Source organism: Sylvia atricapilla, chromosome 4 (assembly GCF_009819655.1).
Source record: "Sylvia atricapilla isolate bSylAtr1 chromosome 4, bSylAtr1.pri, whole genome shotgun sequence".
NCBI lineage: Eukaryota > Metazoa > Chordata > Aves > Passeriformes > Sylviidae > Sylvia > Sylvia atricapilla.
Window position 1 is genome coordinate 71,338,081 of NC_089143.1, and position 17,978 is coordinate 71,356,058.

General features: G+C 42.4%; 1 protein-coding gene across 2 annotated transcripts in view; it reads right to left on the reverse strand.

Annotated features, from left to right (window-relative positions):
* Positions 1 to 17,978, reverse strand: part of LOC136360798 (bifunctional heparan sulfate N-deacetylase/N-sulfotransferase 4) — a 70,282-nt gene that overhangs the window by 43,459 nt on the left and 8,845 nt on the right. For both annotated transcript variants that reach the window (XM_066318406.1, XM_066318407.1), the window contains exon 2: positions 11,898 to 13,124. In XM_066318406.1, coding sequence (XP_066174503.1) covers positions 11,898 to 12,878 — 981 coding nt within the window. In that variant the 5' untranslated portion in view covers positions 12,879 to 13,124. The remainder of the gene's footprint in view (positions 1 to 11,897; positions 13,125 to 17,978) is intronic.

Genomic DNA, 17,978 nt, shown 5'->3' on the forward strand with positions numbered 1-17,978 from the left:
GTTCAGCCTGGCCAGCTGATTAACAGCTCCATGAAATAAAGAAGAGATGCTCTACTTCCCCCTATCCACATCTGCATGAGGCAGGTGGGGCTTGTCTGTCTCCAATTCCATTGTAGAACCACGAAGAAAGAGGCCCAAAAGGTAGGGGCAGAACCCTCATATCAGCTCTGATCAATCACAAAATTAATCTCTGAAATAAGTATTAAACAGCAAAACCATCTTGAGGCTTTTCAGGGACCACATCAAGGTCTAAAATAGCATGTTGGTAAAAAATGCATGTTGAGCCATAGTGGTCCTGTTGCAGGAAACTGTGCTGGTGTCAGTCACTGTGCTGCATGTCACCCACATAAACCCCTGACTGGTCATTAGTTAGCTCAGGTCACGTTTAGGCCATGCCAAAATAAAAGGATCAAAGTCTCCCTCTCTTTGGCACAGTGCAAATATAGGGTAAAGGACAGGTAACACCAACAACTACATTTTGGTTGAGTTGTATATTCTTCCTTTCTCTTGTGTCTTGGTGCTTCAGACATGCTTCCTTAAGCAAAAAAAATACAAAAAAACCCTCTGCAACCTGTTACAGGTGGGTACTCAGTTGCTATAAATTATTTAAAGGCTAGACTAATGACAGCTACCTTATTTATCTTCTTTAATTTATGGACTTGGATCTACTAAGGTTTAATCAGAGTGGTTTTCTGTTCCTTTACTGCCCTTGGAAATCATTCACTTGGATAACTTGTCACAAAAATAAAACTTCCTTCAAGTTCTCATCATGTACATTTATCTCAAAATTCTGAACACCTACCAGCAATCTCAAATTCCTGCTTTAAATTTACTGCTTAAGACCTAACTGATGGGTATGCTTTGTGGTGGGGAATTAAGGATTTTTTTTTTTTTTTTCAGTATACATTCCATCATAGAGGAGAGATTGGAGCAGGTGATATATCCTGAACTGAGGTCTGTCCTTCAGGGCTCAGACTGGGCGTGTTGGCATCATGATGGATCTGTCTTGTGGCTTTAAGAGAGTGCCTCCATGTGTTTGGGGTTTTTTTTCCTATGCAAGTCTGCCCATTGCCCACCCTCCCCATAAAAATCACAAACCAGGGAAATCTGGAGAACTGTTTTCCTAGGTTATTGTGAAACCTTCAGTTTGCAAAATCTTGATGAGTAAGGATGTGCTTTAAAAGCCACTAGGATTAAGTGCTGCTTTTTAATATTTTTGAGATGTTTGATACTTGTCTGGCAGAGCTTAACTTCTTTGACCCTTCTTCCTTCTTTGTGATGCTGTCTTCCATTATCCAGGGAGCTCGCTTCAGTGTTTTGATAACTAGAATTGGATGTTTCTGTGGAATGAAAAGGGAATTTCAAGGCAAAAGTTCTTGCTTTACACTGCATCTCTTTCACCAGAGATCAGAGTGCTTCTGCCACCCCCCGCTTCTTCAGGTTCAGAGCAGAGGGAGCTAAAATATTCATTGTCCTCCAGGACAAGTTTTAAAACCCCTCCATCCTGGAAAATCCTCCTGCTTACCACTGCTCTATCATCCTTCCCAGCACGAAGACACCATAGTGAGCTGTCCAGAGGAGGAGGCTGAGGAAGATCCAAAGTAAAACGGCAATGCCCATCTTACATTTCTACTCTGTTCTCTTGAATAGGAACATGAAAGGCCAGTATGTTGTCCAGTAAAATCGATTCAGATCACCAGCTGAGGCTGGCACATTTGAAATCAACAGTTTCAGAAGTTCCAGTAGGTCACTTTTTCATAAAACTAGGTAATATCAGGTAAAATTGAGTACAAATCTCTTTAACAGTCAAAGGAAATGTTTCAGGTTCAAAAGGATCACCGCACCTTTCCTAAAAGTGGGAAAATTACACTCAGAGCAAAACTGAAGTACTGCTCTTCCTCAGATCACTCTGGAATAGAGACTGGCAAAAAACTCAAGCCTGCACCCTTGAGAAATTCAAGTGGTCCAAGGTAATTGTGGAAAAGTGATGAAATCTTTCAGTAACTTCCTAGGAAGGAAACTTCTGATAACAAGAAACCCTCCTACATGGTTTTTCCAGCTCAGCCTTGTGTAAGTGCCCACAGCAAGCCAGTTGGTCCCAAGCTCCCTGAGCAGACCCTAGAGGTATGATATGTCTTCCAAGAGTCATAATGGCCGATGGCAATAATAACCCAGTGAAAAATCAGCGTTTGTGATCCTCTCCTGTCTCCTAACAGCTGAAACTCTTGGCTTTTCTCTGTTTTCACACATAGGAGAACACTGGTTGTGAATTCTTGTGGTGAGTGGGTTTCTAGCCTTCTAGGGAAGGCAGCTGATCTCACCAGCACACTGAGGACTTGCATAGCACTGTCTTAAAAAACAAAAGCAGCACAGAAAGATTGGAGGAGAAAGTTTTGGTTTTTGCTTAAAACAGATTCCTATTTCAGAGTCATTCATATGCATTTTGGTGGCAGTCAGAAAGTGACATTAATGAGGAGTTAACTTTTAAAATCTAGTTGCTTTTGATCTTAATCATTAAAGGCAGTACTTTTCTCTCTGAATATTCCCATTGAAAACTGTAGCTACTTGCAGTGTAAAGTATGAATTCATGTAACACAGGATCATTAAACTAGGAAAAATATGTTCAGCAAACTATCAAGCTTTTAATTATAGTTGTTACATTAAATTTCCACTCATTTCTGAAGTGAGAGATTCTATTACTCTCACAGCTGAAGGGTAATGCTGTAATTTTATTTTATATGGGAATAGCTGTTTAAAAATCACAAATACTGAATTGCTGTGACAGGCTTTGCTCGGGTAATGCTCTGCTAGCCAAGCAGGACTGTTTGACAAGGTGTACATCCAAATCCTGGAAATAAGATGAGAAAGAGCTGAAAGCTGGATGCTGTTTTTCCATTGTGGAAAACCTTCCTTATTCCTCAGGCTCCTCTTTGGGCTATGCATTCCCCCTTCTTTGCCCCGCTCTCTCCTCTGCTGGGGTTCAGCACACCCCATGTGTTACACCACCAGTGAAATTAACACTCCAGAATATTCCTGTGTGTGGAATATCAGCTGGGTTTGAGCAGGTTAAGAGCAGAAGGCGTTTAAAAGGCTGGTTTTAACCATGCTGCATCAGGCTCTTTCCAGGCACAGGTTTCCTGCCCAAAATTCCCTCTGGTCTTTAACACTCACCTTGAATATTTACAGCAGGGATGGGTAGCTTTTATTTCCTGATAACGCACTGGCAGCCTGCTCCCAGTTACAGCAGAAATAACAGTGAAAGCACATGGGAAACTGTATTCCCTTTCCTAATAACAAATACAGTGGAATTACACTTTATAATGCCACAGACATATTTGTTTATGATGCACATAAATCTTGGGATATGTTACTAGGAAGACACATGCAGAGCTTTTTTTATTAAAGAATTCATGTTCTGCAGCTGAACCTATTTTTTTAAAATGTAAGGCATTGTTATTATTATTATTATTGTTACTATTAACCATGTAGAGCATAGCCTCAGCAGTTCACAGTTCTGCCTGGAACTCCAAAATTAAAACGATTATAGGGTGTTTAATCTCTATTAACTGTAGATTCATAGAGATTAATGCTTATTTATGCATGTATATTCAATTAATTCCCAAACATTTGTGCTAATTTGCTGAAAAACCTACAGTAAATATTATCAGAAAGGAGGTCTTCAGTCTGGTAGACCTCAGGGATTAAATATTACTGGAAAATGGACAAAGGACTTTGATCCTCATCCCCAGAGCCTCTCTCCCTTATCCCACTTTTCACCAGGCTGCTTTTCCCTGGGTACAACCTGCTGCCCGTGTGATTTGCCCTCTTAAAACAATTGGGTCTCCACCAGAAAAGCACCTGTGCTATCACGAATCACTGACAGCTTTAAGAGCCAATATTTCATGAGGTTTGGGCAAGGCAGGCAAATACAGTCTCCTGTCAAAAATGTGAATTCCATCATTTTTTTATACCATTTTTTACTTGAAGGGCTGATGTTTTAGGGTGAAAAACACACAGGTCCTGAAGCCCATGGCTTTAATTCAGTCTGATTCAATCCAGGCAGTTCAAGCGTAATATTTGAGACAACTTTTAGGAATTGCTTCAGTGTTGGTATTTTAGATTTAATATGTAATGTAAAAGCTACATTAATAATTCTGGCTCTTATGTGAAATGAAGAGGCAGTAAAAACCTGAAATATCCATTTCCTGGGATATTCTTGTATTAAAGAAGGCTCTCGGCAAAGTGTGAATTACTTGCACTTTTTAATTTCTAGAAGATCAGCAATTCCAAAGCTACATTTAATTACGATCTTTGGAATTTACTTTCTTTTAATATTCTGCGAACTGCCCCCTTTTCCTTTAGTCTGCCAGAGCAGATGAGCTGGCACAACACAATTTTGTTTGAATCATATTCCAGTGAAGCATTCTGTATTTCATAAATCAACATTTTGCCACAGGAAGCTGTTTCACTGGAGCAATCCAGGTTGATCAAGTAACAGGAATATAAACTCCATTTTCCTCTGCCTTGCCACTTTGCCATTTTGGAAGGGTTTTCCATCCATTTAGTATAAGGATAAATGGCTAAACAAGTAGGATGGAAGGAAAATGAAAATCCTAACCTCTAACTCATTGATTTTTTTTTTCCCATACCTTGATCAGAAAGTATTGGGAAGGTGGTATTAGTTTTATTAGATTTAGTTTGTGGGTTTTTTTTTTTTAAGCCAAAGGCTAAAATGCCAATTAAATTACTACATCAATTAAAAAAATTAAACTCTGAGGTAAGAGGTTCAGCCTTTTCTAACCAGAAGTGTTAGAAATAGCAGGGATGTCATGTGCTAGAGAAGCTGAGCGTGTACCACACCACAGATCTCACTTGTGTTTGGGTGCTGTCTGGATGAAAAATGTGATCAGCAGACTGAGAGAGTGCTGGCAATTAGCAGAAAGAACAAAAACACTGAAGAGAGTAAGGCTTGCAGACATTTAGAGAAATCTTCGTGGCTTGGCAAAGGATATTTATAATTTGTGCTTCTGAAGGGGGCAAAAAATACTTTATCGATGGCTTTATTTCTTAAAGAAGGCAAACTCCGAGCTCTGAAAGGGGAAACTTTAGTTTCTCCCAGAAGCTGTCAGGCTGGAAGGACACCAGGCTGCCTTGGTGCCTCCTGTGCCAGCCTCAGCTGCAAATACAGGAAATTCTTATTGTCTGCTCCCCCATCAATGATAAATGCTGCAGCTTGGCATCAGAACACTCCAGTGCAGGCAACGTGCTGCAGTAAATCAAATCCTGACTAAAGAAACCCCTGCCCAGAAAGCCCCAGGGTGTTTTAACTGATACACTGGTTTGCAGGATACTGTCATGAGTTTATCCTTTAATTTTCTTGGTAAGTTTGAAAGTTAAATTCTTAATGAAATTAAATAAAAATGGTTTTGTTTTCTCCCTGACATTTCTGGAGAGAAACTCTCAACTTTTGTAAGGTATTATCTATAAAATGCTGTGACTGTTTAAGTTATAGGTTAATGTATTTAGCATTAGAGATATTGCTGACACAAAATGACGTATTTAAATTACTAAATAGCCATGTATTACAATTTTCCATGAGGCAAAAAAAGTTCTTTAGTACTTTGTTTTCTTTTTCTGCCTGGATGGAAAGCAGATGGGTCAGGAAGTGTAGAACATGGGAAATAAAAGCGGTAATTGAGGGGATCTCTGGCCATATTCACAGAAAAGAGACCCTGAGATTTAATTTCTGTGAGGATATGTATATAAAGCTATAGGAGTGGATGGATAGATGGATATATCTAAAGATTTAAAGCCTGACCTACTCAAATATTCGGTTTTATACTGCATCGTGACACAGATGTGGACAGAAAGTTCCTAGTTAATTATCGCTAAATAATTTAAGTCTTAAATTTCTCCTTCTTTCTTGCACATATTCTCTGTTTCTCACCTGTTTGTCCATCCCTCCCCGTAGCCACCCTTTCCCTGAGCACTGCCACTTGCACATCATTTGAATAATGCCAACGGTGCTAAATTGAGCTTTTGCTCTAAGTGTTCCTCCCGCTCCCATTTCGATGACAAAGGCATATTTAAAGTCACTTAAGTAACGCTGCTCCTGAAGGAGCTGCGTTATAGATGGGTTCCTGGTAATGTGTTTATTGCTGCTTCAAGTGCTTTTAAGGCAATAATTATGACTGCTCTTGCAGTCTGCACTGCCTGGCCCTTCTACAAGGCTATTCCATCATTTCAGTGTGTTGTTTTCTGTTCAGGAAGCAACTGTTAGTGCTCCTTTTTAACTAATACCTGTTGTTTTAAAGCTCAGGTTAATGCAGGTCTCTTGAGGGGTTGATCTAAAGCAGATGTGTTTCTTGGCTCCTATGGATTCCCTAAGTGAAGCTAAATTAAGTAGAGTCCCACGTGTATACTCCAGTTTGATACAACCTATGACTTCAGAATTATTTTGGAGAAAGGATTCAAGAAATGAGTACAAATCCAGGAAATCAGTGCAAGTGTAGAAGAGGAATGTGTCACAAGTCAGTGGTGCTTGGCACAGGATGTGAGCACCAGAAATCTCTGAATCTGACCTGGAAAACCTGCCATTTCTATATTTTAAAATGCATTGTGACCTTCTTTTAAAAATTAAGTTCTCCTGAGTTCTTATAGGCAGGATGAAGGATGATTTCTCTCTCTCTTTTTTTTTTTTTAATAATTAATTTGTTGCTTTGTGGGATATTATACTTTTTTTTTTCCTTAGGGGAAAAACCTCAAACATCTGAGATAATTCTGTGGTGCTTGTATGAAAAATATCAAATTGAACTCCCTGGAGTCATGTAACCCTACAGACCGAAACCCAGCGTGTTCTCTGGGACAGAAGAACACCAAGGGAGTTTTCAAACATTCAGGAAAATCTTGCCAGGGATGCAATTGCTTAATAAATTCAAGAGGTAGAAAACTTGAGCCACCAGAATCTGTTTTCTGGCAAGATTGAATAGTATATATACATACATACATATATATATACACACATATATAGTATATACTAATCTTGAGCAGGAACCTGGCAGATGAGAGGACCCCAAATCCATTATAATTCAGGGAGGGTACTCGGATTGACAGTCAATCCATCAGGATGCCAAGGAGAAGAACACAGGTTCTGGTCATGGCAAGGGAATTGTGGTTTTTAACTTCATTGGTACTGAAATTCTGAATGAAAGAACAGGCCCCATTGAAACAAAAGAAGTATGAAACATTTTGTCTGATGTGTCTTGACAAGGCACTTGAGCAGTATTCAACACTCAAATTATTACAGAAAGAATTGGGTGCTTCAAGAGACCTGATGAAGGAAAATATTGAATGAACTGTCATCTCTGATGAAGCAGAATGGAGCAGACACTTCCATTTTTAAATAAAATTATTAAAGTTTTCATGTAATGCCTCTCAGCTGCCTTTTAAATTCATTTTTAAAGACTTTAAGACCATCCAAAAGCGGGAGCTCCAGAACCCCACTTCATTGTGTTCTTCACTGTCACTCTCAAGTGTGTCAAAAGGTGACAGAAGTACCACCCAGCCTGCAGTGACTAATGCTTGGCTGTCTCCTCTGGAATCCTGTGCTCACACTTCTCCTGGGCTCAGCTTCTACTTGGCTGGCCATGGGTTGCTCTACTTTACTGGCAGGGGCTTATTATTATTATTATTATTATTATTATTATACAATTATTATTATTATTATTCAATTATTATTATTGTTGTTATTATTGTATCAGGGTGACCGTTTTATCTCAGGACTGACCATTCTCCCATGCCTGGTGGTGTGGCCCAGACATTTCCAGTAGTTTCACCTGAAAGCAGTTGTCCTTGCACAAAAATCAGGGATAATCATATGCTGGAGAGATTGAGTGGCTGAGCTCAGCTCCCTGCTGTGCCAGTACTTTTTAATTCGGGATTGCCAGGAAAGATGCAACTCCAAGATGAATTCTTGCCTTTAAAACACTAAAACGAGCCAGAAATCACAGGCTTTAAGTGTTCCAGGCATGTTAATGATGCTGAAGGTCAAAGACAAAGTGGAGACTGTGGAAGTGAGGAGGTGTCAGAGATAATTCCAATTCTTATTTCCATTGAAGGGAGTGGACTGGAGCTCAGAGGGGGATGCAGCAGGAGAAGACAGACAGGCTGCAAGGAGAAGGAAACCCTGCAGTCAGCACTGACACAAAGGACATTCCCAAGCCTGGCTCCATCATTTCACTGTGGCTCAGAAAGTCCAAGGACGCTCCCATCCCTGTAGTGACCATTAGAGCGGTTACACAAAGGAGAAGTAGAGGTTGGAGAGAAGGGGGCTGTGGGGATATGCTGGTGCTGGGGGGATATATCAATATCAATATCAAGCAATTTCTCCTTGATAACCTTATCAGCTCCAGCTAGTTATAGTTATAGTTATATAGTTATATAGTTATAGTTCCTGAGTCCACCCAGAAGATGTGTTGAAGTCTAAACTCTAGAGCTGAGAGGGGGGGTAGAAAGTCAAAGGCTAAACTTTTTGCTTCATTTGGAGTGGTTTTTCATTTGTTTTTATTTCTTAAAGAGTAAAAGCCTTAGCTTGCACTGTGCTCTTGCAGGGCTTTTGAGTTAACAATAGGATGTGTATTTATGAAAGGTGTTGGAAAAGCCCTGGTGGCTGTGTTGAGCTTTTCCTGGGTGAGCAAATATTGTACTAGCTCACACTATGGCAAGAGAAAAAAAAAAAAAGAAATAATTCGGCAAGTTCTTACTCCTTGTTTGGGTAATGCAGCCCTCTTTGTGCTCAGTTTAAAGGAAACTTTAAAGGGGAAAGCTTTGTATTTTTTCTGTGTGGCTCTCCCAGACACAGCATAAAAAAGACGTTTCCACTGACTGATGCCAGTGATACTCAACTTGTGTGGCTGGGAACCAGTATCTTTTACAAGTACACAAATTCACTGTTTTTGTGAATTAACTGGTGAATTCTTTTGCCTTCTAAAACGAAGCACTGAGATAATATATTGGCAGGCAGGAAAGGGAGAAATTCATTTGCAGAGGCTCACTAGGCTCAAGACAGAACTCCACAAACCTTGGAAAAACAGCTTTCTGTGACTCTGCTGAGTTCCTGGTAATTACTTAGCCAGACATGACCTTGCACAACTTCTTCAACACCCAAGACTAGGAGATCTTCTGTGGTAAACAGAGGCCACAATATCCCTGTTCTCTAATCTCTGTTTCTGGAGCTGATGCCACCCTTTATAAAAGCGTGTGTGTGTATATATCTATATATCTCCCTGAGGCACCTAACTGAGAAATAGCCCAGTGAGGGAATAAAAACATTTGGCTTGCAGGAAGTAATTACACAGGCACAGGTTTACTTGTTTGATTGCTGTTACATGCCAATATTGGTATCAGAAGACTTGCTGTGTGTTAAAGCATTCCCGAGGGATTTGGGTGGGCATGGCAGAGAGTCCCCACCTCTCTGCAAAGTGAACCCTCTGTGAGCAGCCTCAGCTCCTCTCAAAGGCAGGGCAGTGCTTTGCCATCACTGAAATATCAGTCTCCTAAGTAGTTGTTATTTTTGCCTCTCCAGCAAAGCTGCTGTGCTTAACGGAGTGAAGGCAGGTCCTGGTTCTTAATTGCCTCCTCCCCCCAGTGACTTGGGAGATTGTTCTCTGCCTGGCTGTAATTATCCTCTCCTGTAAACTAACCAAAGTGCACTCTGCTTTCGGTGTTACGTTCATTAGCAGGATTCTGTTCTGTGGGTTAATGTATTCTGGGAATGTCCGGTCTGTAGGAACACACTGATTTGTGTAGCAAGTGTTTGTGAAGTACCCTGAGGAACAAATCCGTGCCAGGCAACTGATTGGAAATGAAACCCATAATGCTGAGGACAGAGTACCTGAGGATGCTCAAGCTGCAGGGAGGATTTATGTGTGACACATTCACCTAAAAAGGGGAGATAAACTTTTTATTGTACCCGAAAGAGAGCTTGAGGGGAAGGTTGGTTCTGAGCCTGTGCCTGTGGAAGATTTCTCCCTGTGCTTAGTGTTTATGGCATGATTTCTTCTGTGAGGTGAGGAGGGGATTTATCCTGTGAGTGGCACTTTTGGTGTTTTTGTGAGGAAAGTGGGCTGCTAATTTGGCACTGGAGAAATGTGGCAGGAATGAAAGCTTCCCTTTGTACCCTGGCTCAAACATAATGAATGAAAGAAGGCTCACCATGCATTGCTTAAAAAAAAAAATATTTAAAGTGCCTGAACCCTAGCAGATGTTTTTCCTTGTTATTGTCTAGATATTCAGCAGTGTGGACTGGTTGGTTTTCAGATGGATAAATGTGTGCAGGACATAAATATAATTCTGAATGCTTTCAACAGCATCCAGCTCCTCCTGCAGCCCCTGGATGTGGAGTTTTCTGCTGTGTCTCCAGTAATGAGAATAGAAGCATGGTTGCTGTGCCAAGCACAGCTGGAAAGGTTTGCCTAGGAATTGTTGACTGCTAGGTAGTAACGGAGGTGATTTGGGTTTTTTTCCTGCACGATGAGATGATTCCAGTGAGAACTCTGCTCTGCATCTCCAAGTGTCTCTGTGTGGACACTGCTGGCAGTGGGGGCTCTTTAACCACTGTGGAATAGTCACAGACTTCCTTGGTGGAACAAACCACGTCAGAAAGATGCTCTCGAAAAGGCGCAGGCGGGAAGCTATTGCTGAAAAGCCTGTTTCACAATTGCCTTTTGAATGAATTTCCTCTTGTGTATGAGCCCTTTCTCAGAGCATTTCCCCATGTATTTCCAGAGAGAGAGAGCACTTGATCACTGAGCTTGTGCACAGCGCTCAGATCTCAAAGGCACCAGGCACTTGGAGTGCCTGGTGCTCAGAATCAGCCCTGATGAGCATTCATATGCCTGGTTTGGCTAATAGAATTACCCCAAGTGTTCTGATGTGCAAAATTGTTTTAACTGTATGTGAGACTACTGTTCTATCTGGGTATTTGGATACCTCAATGGTCCGGATGAGGAGGCAAATGAATATAGAAATTGTAGAAACAGAAATAAGGGTTTAGAAATTAAATAGGAATCTGCTTTTATAAACAAAAGGCTTGCTTATTGTTCTTAAAAGCATTGGGTATTTACAGCAAAACCCTTCCAGAATAAAGGCTGGAGAATGTGATATTGCATGCTTAGGGATTCAATTAATCTCTGACTATGATTCCCACATGTGGAAAATGACAAGAAATAACTGTCATGCTGTTGAGCTCTGTCTATTCTTTCCAAGTTGCACGCATCTTTGAAAATTACTCTGAACAAATTTAATGGTGTCCCTGGATACTCCAGATCAGTAATATAAGTGTCGAAGAGCCCCCAGTGAGTAGTCTGTGGGCCTTTCACTCTATCAGATGGTTATGTCATTTGCTCAAGTGCATGCTGTGCTTCCACCCTGTCACTGGCAACTTTAAATGCTAGTCTGGTAATGAAAATTATCCTGATAACTCTTAGAATAAGTCACATCAAGGCTGTAACTTCTTCAGGCTCTTTTTTTTTTTTTTCCCCTTTTGCTCTTTTTTGTTCTTTTTTAATCCAGTGATGGTGAGGTTTGAAAAAGCAAGATGATTGCTATCTACTTTACAACCATAGTGAGAGAAATAATACAGAAAAGGCTTCTAGAAGCTATTATATGTATATATGTGCAACATTATGCCCCTACAGATACACATCTGTAAGTGCATCTCTGCACGTGTGTGGGAAAAATGGCTTTTAATCTCAGGTGGTGGTTTGTGTATCTGCTGGCTGAACTTGGGCACCTACAGCCCTTACCAGGTCTCAGCTTTTCCAAGCTTTGTCTCTTTTTAAACACCCATTAAAGCACAAACATGTGCCTGGGATGGTATCTCCCAGTTCTTGGCTTACCTTCACATCGTTGATGTTCATCCTTGTGCCCTCCTTCCCGACAAAGATGTCGTCTATGTCAACCAGGATGTACCTCTCCAAGGAGAGCGTGAGCCTCTTCCCCGACAGGAAAGAGATGGCATCGATGAAGATGAGCTTGTGGAGCCAGAAGGTCAGGTTGTTCCCAAAGAGGACTCTCTGGATGCCGTCGTGCAGGCCCAGGTCCTGGATGACGGTGGCATGGAGAGCAGCCCTGGGCAGCGTGGCAGGCGTGGGCCTGGCGGGCTGCAGCTCGGTCAGCAGCACGGGCTGGTAGGTGGAATGGTTGAACTGGAACACCGTCCAGTCCTGGCCGGGCAGGGGGCCCTTCTCCAGCCTGGGCGCTTTGGTGATGCGCAGCAGGGGCGACTGAGGGTTCACCACGCAGTCCCTGAGCGCCACGTTGTTGTACAGCTGTAATGGCAACCCTTTCAGCCTGGTACTCGGGGAGCTGTTCTCGTTGGCTTTATGAAAACCAATTATGCTAACACTGTATTCCACACAGTATTTTTCCAGAAGCTCTCTATTCCACGAGTCCATAGACACGTACTTTAAAATATTCTCATATATAACAATGGTGTACTTCCCCCTCCCGTTGTCTGTGAGAGGGGGAATGTCCCCCTTGGCTGGGGCAATGACCATGTGGTACTGAAACTTGCTGGACTCGAGGATGGCTACGATGTCCTGCCCCAGCTGGGAGTACTGGCTTTCCACGAACAGGAGCACGGTGGGATCAGTCCTAGAGGGATCAATTGGCTTAGGTGTTCTTAGCTCCGCAGACCTGTAGGGCAGAAGTTTGAGGTCCTCGCACTCTGCTTGTCCAGTGGTCTCCACGAGGGCCATTTCCTGCTTGTAGCCAGTGTAGAGGAAATAGGCAGAGATGACGATACTTGCCAAGCAGAAGGTGGCCAGGAGAATGACCAGCGTCCGGAAGCTTCTGCGGAGCTTCCCGATGAGATTCATCTTTCGCAGGGCTTCCAGCTCCTGCTGGACTTGCTGCTTTTCCAGGTGCTCTTCTTAAAGTGCCATAGGAGTGAGGAGCTGCGGAGGTTCCCCTTCCAAGATGTTCATGTGACCATCGCAGTGCATTTATGAAGCGTTTGGGGAGGCTGTAAAGCTGTCGGAGCGGATCCGCACAGATAAATTGAAAGAGGTTTTCTCAGAACGCAGCAGCTGCCAATAATCAATGAAGAGGACTCTTAACATTATCTGCAACAAGAAGTAAAAGAAGAGTAAGTAAAACAAAATCCATAAAGCAATTAAAAACACACATTAATAAGGCCGGTGATTGATACTGGTAATCTAAGTAAAGAGGGAAGTTTCTGAGTAGTTCAAGGAGCACTCAGTGTCACTTGCTTTCTTGGTGCATTAAGATAAGCTGCATTAAACAGCTCCCCCGTGTTCTTAGGATACAGAAATGAACTCTGAACATAACTTCCTGAGGATGTGCATCTACTCATCGGCTTTTCTTATCTAAAATGCATCACTGCTATTGCAAATGGGGACAATGGAATATTTTAGGGGCAAAATTAGGACAAAGTGAATCTTTGTTAAATATGGGACCATGTTCCATGTCAAATTCAAACTGCATGGGGGATAAATTCTGGATTGGAAAACTAATGTGACCAAACTGAAAGACATGGCAGGAGTCTGAAGAAAGATTTGTAGGGCTTTCTCTGCAGTTTCCACTCTGCACTCGGAGTGATCAGTACTTCGTTGTCCGGTTTAGAAACTATAAAGATCCTGTGGGGATTTTCCAAGTGAATGAGCAGGCTGCTACAACTGCAGGGTGCAACTGTGCACGGCTCTGCCTCCATCAGGGACCCATGGGAGGTGCTATGTAGCAGAAGTACCTCAAGGGAGCTGTTTTTAGTGCTAGGGGGGAAAGCAGGTGTGTGTGCTGGTCCACGACACCTCTGGCTAAAGCCCTCAGCCTCTGGTCCATCCCTTTGTGGATGAAGTATGAGGTGCTTAAACCTCATTGCTCTGAAGCCCTTGTGCAATTCCTGGCAGTTCTGCCTAAATTCGTGAAAAATTGCCATTGGTAACAGTAAACCCTGTGATTCAGAGGCAGCTAAAGCTAACTAAATAAATAGCCCATGCTGCTCTATGGATTTAAGTAGGAATTAACATCTTTCTGAATTATTTATATTGTTTGTCTATTGGAACAATGCGAGACAGTAAACAATGAATGATTTTGGAACTGCGGGGAAGAAGTGCTTTTTCCAGGCAGATACTTATCAGTTGACGTGTCCTCCTCCATTAACTCAGATTACACTCTTAACTTGTGTTCTGAAAACTATTCATTCATCTTAAGGTTTGCACCTAAAACTGGAAAATGCTTGTAAGAAGCGTTTAGAGAGAGGGAGTTGTTTTCTGAGACCATTTGTGACTCTGGCAGGTTCAAGCTCTCGTCTGATTTACCTTCCTCAGTTGAAAGCTTGCCAAGAGATTGATACCCCTGGATTGTGGGCTATTCCAGCAGTGACCCTGCTGTGTCACACAACTGGCCGAGAGGGCAGCCAGGCAGGGACAGAAATAAGGAACCTCTTCTCATTTAGTCCTTTCTTATGCGTGAGAGAAGAAATAAAAAAAAAAAAAAAATCGCAACTACTATTAGGAAATTGAAGTCATCCTGATAATCTTAAGAGTGTTTGCCCTGCTTTGGTGCTTCCCTTGTCTGCAATTGTCTGCTTGCTGGGATTTCACTTCTTATTAAACCTCCAATTAAGATTTCCTCAAAAGATAACGCTGGATCGAGTGCAGCATCCTCCGTGAGAGTGTGTGGGAGTTTGGGTGACATTGATGAGTCACTCAGCCCGGCTCCGAGGGTTTTTCAGATGGGGACTGTCGCTCTCCGTGGGAGGGGTGATGTGTCCCCCCGTCCCGCATTCCCGGACAGCTGATTCCAAAGAGCCTGTTGGCTCAGCACAGACAGGCAGGTAGCTCGGAAAAGCTCTCGCACCGTGGGCTTGTTTTGGCACTAGAGGGCAATCGCTTCTCGCTTTTGTCAGGCAGCGCCCGCTCCCGAGCGCACGGCTCCCGCCAGCAGGCTGCCAAAACCCCCCGGGCACCTCAAACCCCTTCATTAACATCCTCTGCTTAAAATTAAATAAAAGCCACGAGTCCTGCTCTAAGAAATGTGCCGCCGGATCACCCTGGCTGCTTCGCAAATGTTTCAGCCTCCACCTGTGGCGCAAGGGAATAGCTTGAGAGAAGATCTAAAATTGCACGTTTTTCCCTCAGTGTTTGGCCCCTGCTGGATCTCCTGGGTTCTTTGCAAGCTGTCAAAACAATAAAATTCTTAAATATTATAGCTTATATTACTAAAATAGGAGAAGCCCCTGACTTTATACCCATCAAAACAAAACTATGGTCTCCATTCCTAAGTATTTCCTGGCAACAACACAGGTAAAATCTCATCGAGACAAAATACAAAGAATCATGTTAGCTGCTATCTGTTGTATGTAGATATTATAAACAAGTGCAAGTATTTCCACTTATAGAGATGCATAATTATATAAGATTGATAAACAATCTAAACTTGCATAAGGAAACCTGGCACTGGAGCAGACCTTTTCTAGTCTGCACATTGTTTTTGGGGACTGCTCTGTTGAACTGATTATACTGTTCACTAAAAAAAAAAAAAAAGAATGGTGTGAAGTAATTAAAGGTTATGAAAATAAATCAGCTATATTAGCCATTAGTGGGACTTTCTCCAAGGCATAATTGGAAGTTAAGTGCCATTTGTGCCTTTGAAACTCTCCCCCTTAAAGTTCAATAGCTTTATATTCGCTCCAGAATTCAACTAGCTTCGGAGAGTTCATATGCTAGATTAATTTGAAAAACATGAAAATAGGCCATATTTCATAATTAGTGTTACTAATGGAGCTTCATTTTGGTAACTGATATTTGAGGTCCTGTGTTCCTGTGGTCACTGATGAGCATCCATTGACCCTTCAGGGGGGTAAAGCCCAAAGCTGGGCACATTTGCTCCAGGAATCAAGGTTGCACTCATCCAGAGATGATCCTTCAGTAGAACTCATCCATTCAGCTGATTTCCTCAACGTGGGGCCTTTCCCCAGCAAGAGGAGAACGCTGCAGTACAACTGCGTTGTGATGTCAGAGACATCTGCGGGGACTCTAATTTTTCTTTAATTCAGGCAGCCGAAGAAAAATGGAGGTTTAAAAATTGCTGCCTCCTTGCTGAATAACACTTCCTGCTTGCCTGCAAAAAATGCATCTGATTGATGACTGAAGCGTACTGATTTGGAACATGATTGATTGGGAGATTAGGACTTGACTATTTAAAACCGATAGCGCGGCGGCGAAGAGAAACAGCCCCTTATTAATGCCACGTGTTAACTGTGCATCAGGAGTTGAAGCTGACTCCCTCGTGGGCCAGTTCCCACGGGCACAGCTTCCCCCAGGCCTTGGTGCCTGAACAAGCACACTTGGTGTGTGGGCTGGGAGAGAGCCCCTTACCTCTCACCGTGGGCAGGCAAAGGATCTCCGAGCTGCTCGAGCTTCTGGAAAGCAGCAATATTGATATGAAGCCGTCAGCTGGGTTCGTTCACCCTGAGGAGAGCTGATGGACTGCCACCTGCAGCGGGCTCAGAGCTGGTGCTGACAGTGCTGAGCAGAGGAGCAGGGCCCTCGTTGTTCCGCTGCAGTGTGGCCATTCCCCATCTCCTGCTTGCACCGGAGTGCGCTGCTGGGAGCAATTCACCTGGAGGCAAGCCAGAGCTTTCCCTTCCTTATTCCGCCATAAATCAGAAGTCAGAATGTCTTTATTGTCTATATATAAAACTTCCCTTTAGGCTAAAAACCTGGTGTAAAGCCTTGCCTCTTTTCTTTCCTTTCTAAGCTTGTATGACTCCTGTCACTTACTAGCAGCCCAATGAATCATGATGCCTGCCTCGGTGCTCCTTTCGTGGTACTCCTCATTCATTACAGAAACAAACAACCTGATTTGAGTGATAAATGACTCCTGGTGACCATTAGCAAAACTTCAAGGTTTCTGTTCACTGCAGAAGGAAAAAAGAGCATTTTTCTTTTCTTTCTCTCAGAAAAGTTTCCAGATATTTTGACTGGGCTCACAAACCTCATATCCTCTTTGAAAGTAACTTTTTTTTTTTTTTCATACTTAACAGAGCTGCAACCTGCTTTGTGTTTGTAAATGTGGCTTTACTTGAGAGGGGGTGTTGGCACCAGCTCCTCATAGCATATCACAAGGTATTAGAAAACTCTTTTTACCTCGGATAAGGCTAGCTTCTCAGCTGAAAAAGGCTGTTGCAGACTTTCTCACTTCTATTTCATCATTTCTGAGTGGAGAGGCTGCTCAGTACTTTCACCTCTTTTGTTTCTTTTCAATGCTTAATCATGTGTAAGTTAAACCCTCAAATTTTCAGTATTTTCAGCCATTTGATCGAGTCTATAGTGCACATGTAATCTTGTGTGATTTCAGAAAGCTGAATTATGCCAGAGTGTGAAATCAATAATCAATGAATACAAAGCAAAGAGTTTGAAATACTTGTACACTTGATGAAAGCTAGTGTGATTTTAGCATGAAACAATACTTGGAAGGGAGCTGTTTGACCCTTGTGACTTCTATTTCTCTTTGACTTTAAACATTTCCAGATGATTTCAGAACTTGGTGAAAAGGCTCCCTGGTGGAGCAGTGGCTGGAGGGTGATTTGGAGATGAGTTTTTCTCCCAGGGGTATTGTCACACGTGTGTTCACACCTATGCACATGCACATCCTTTGGTTCCCCAGCTCATATGTGACATTTCATGTTGCTTAGCTCCTGGCAGAAACGTGTTTTCGGACTTAGCCAGACCACACTTCTGGTGAGTGTTGCCGGATGTGCAGCCCCACTGCTTCCTTCTTCTGACCCATTAACTTCCAACAGTCCTGCGGTCATTTGGACCACCCAGAAAATCCCATAAATACCCCATCTGGGATGTTTCAGTGAGGTTTCCTCCAAATGGCACAATTTATGAATCTCTAACGCATCAGTACTTCTGAATGTAATGAGTAGTTGTAATATTTCCTCAGAAATT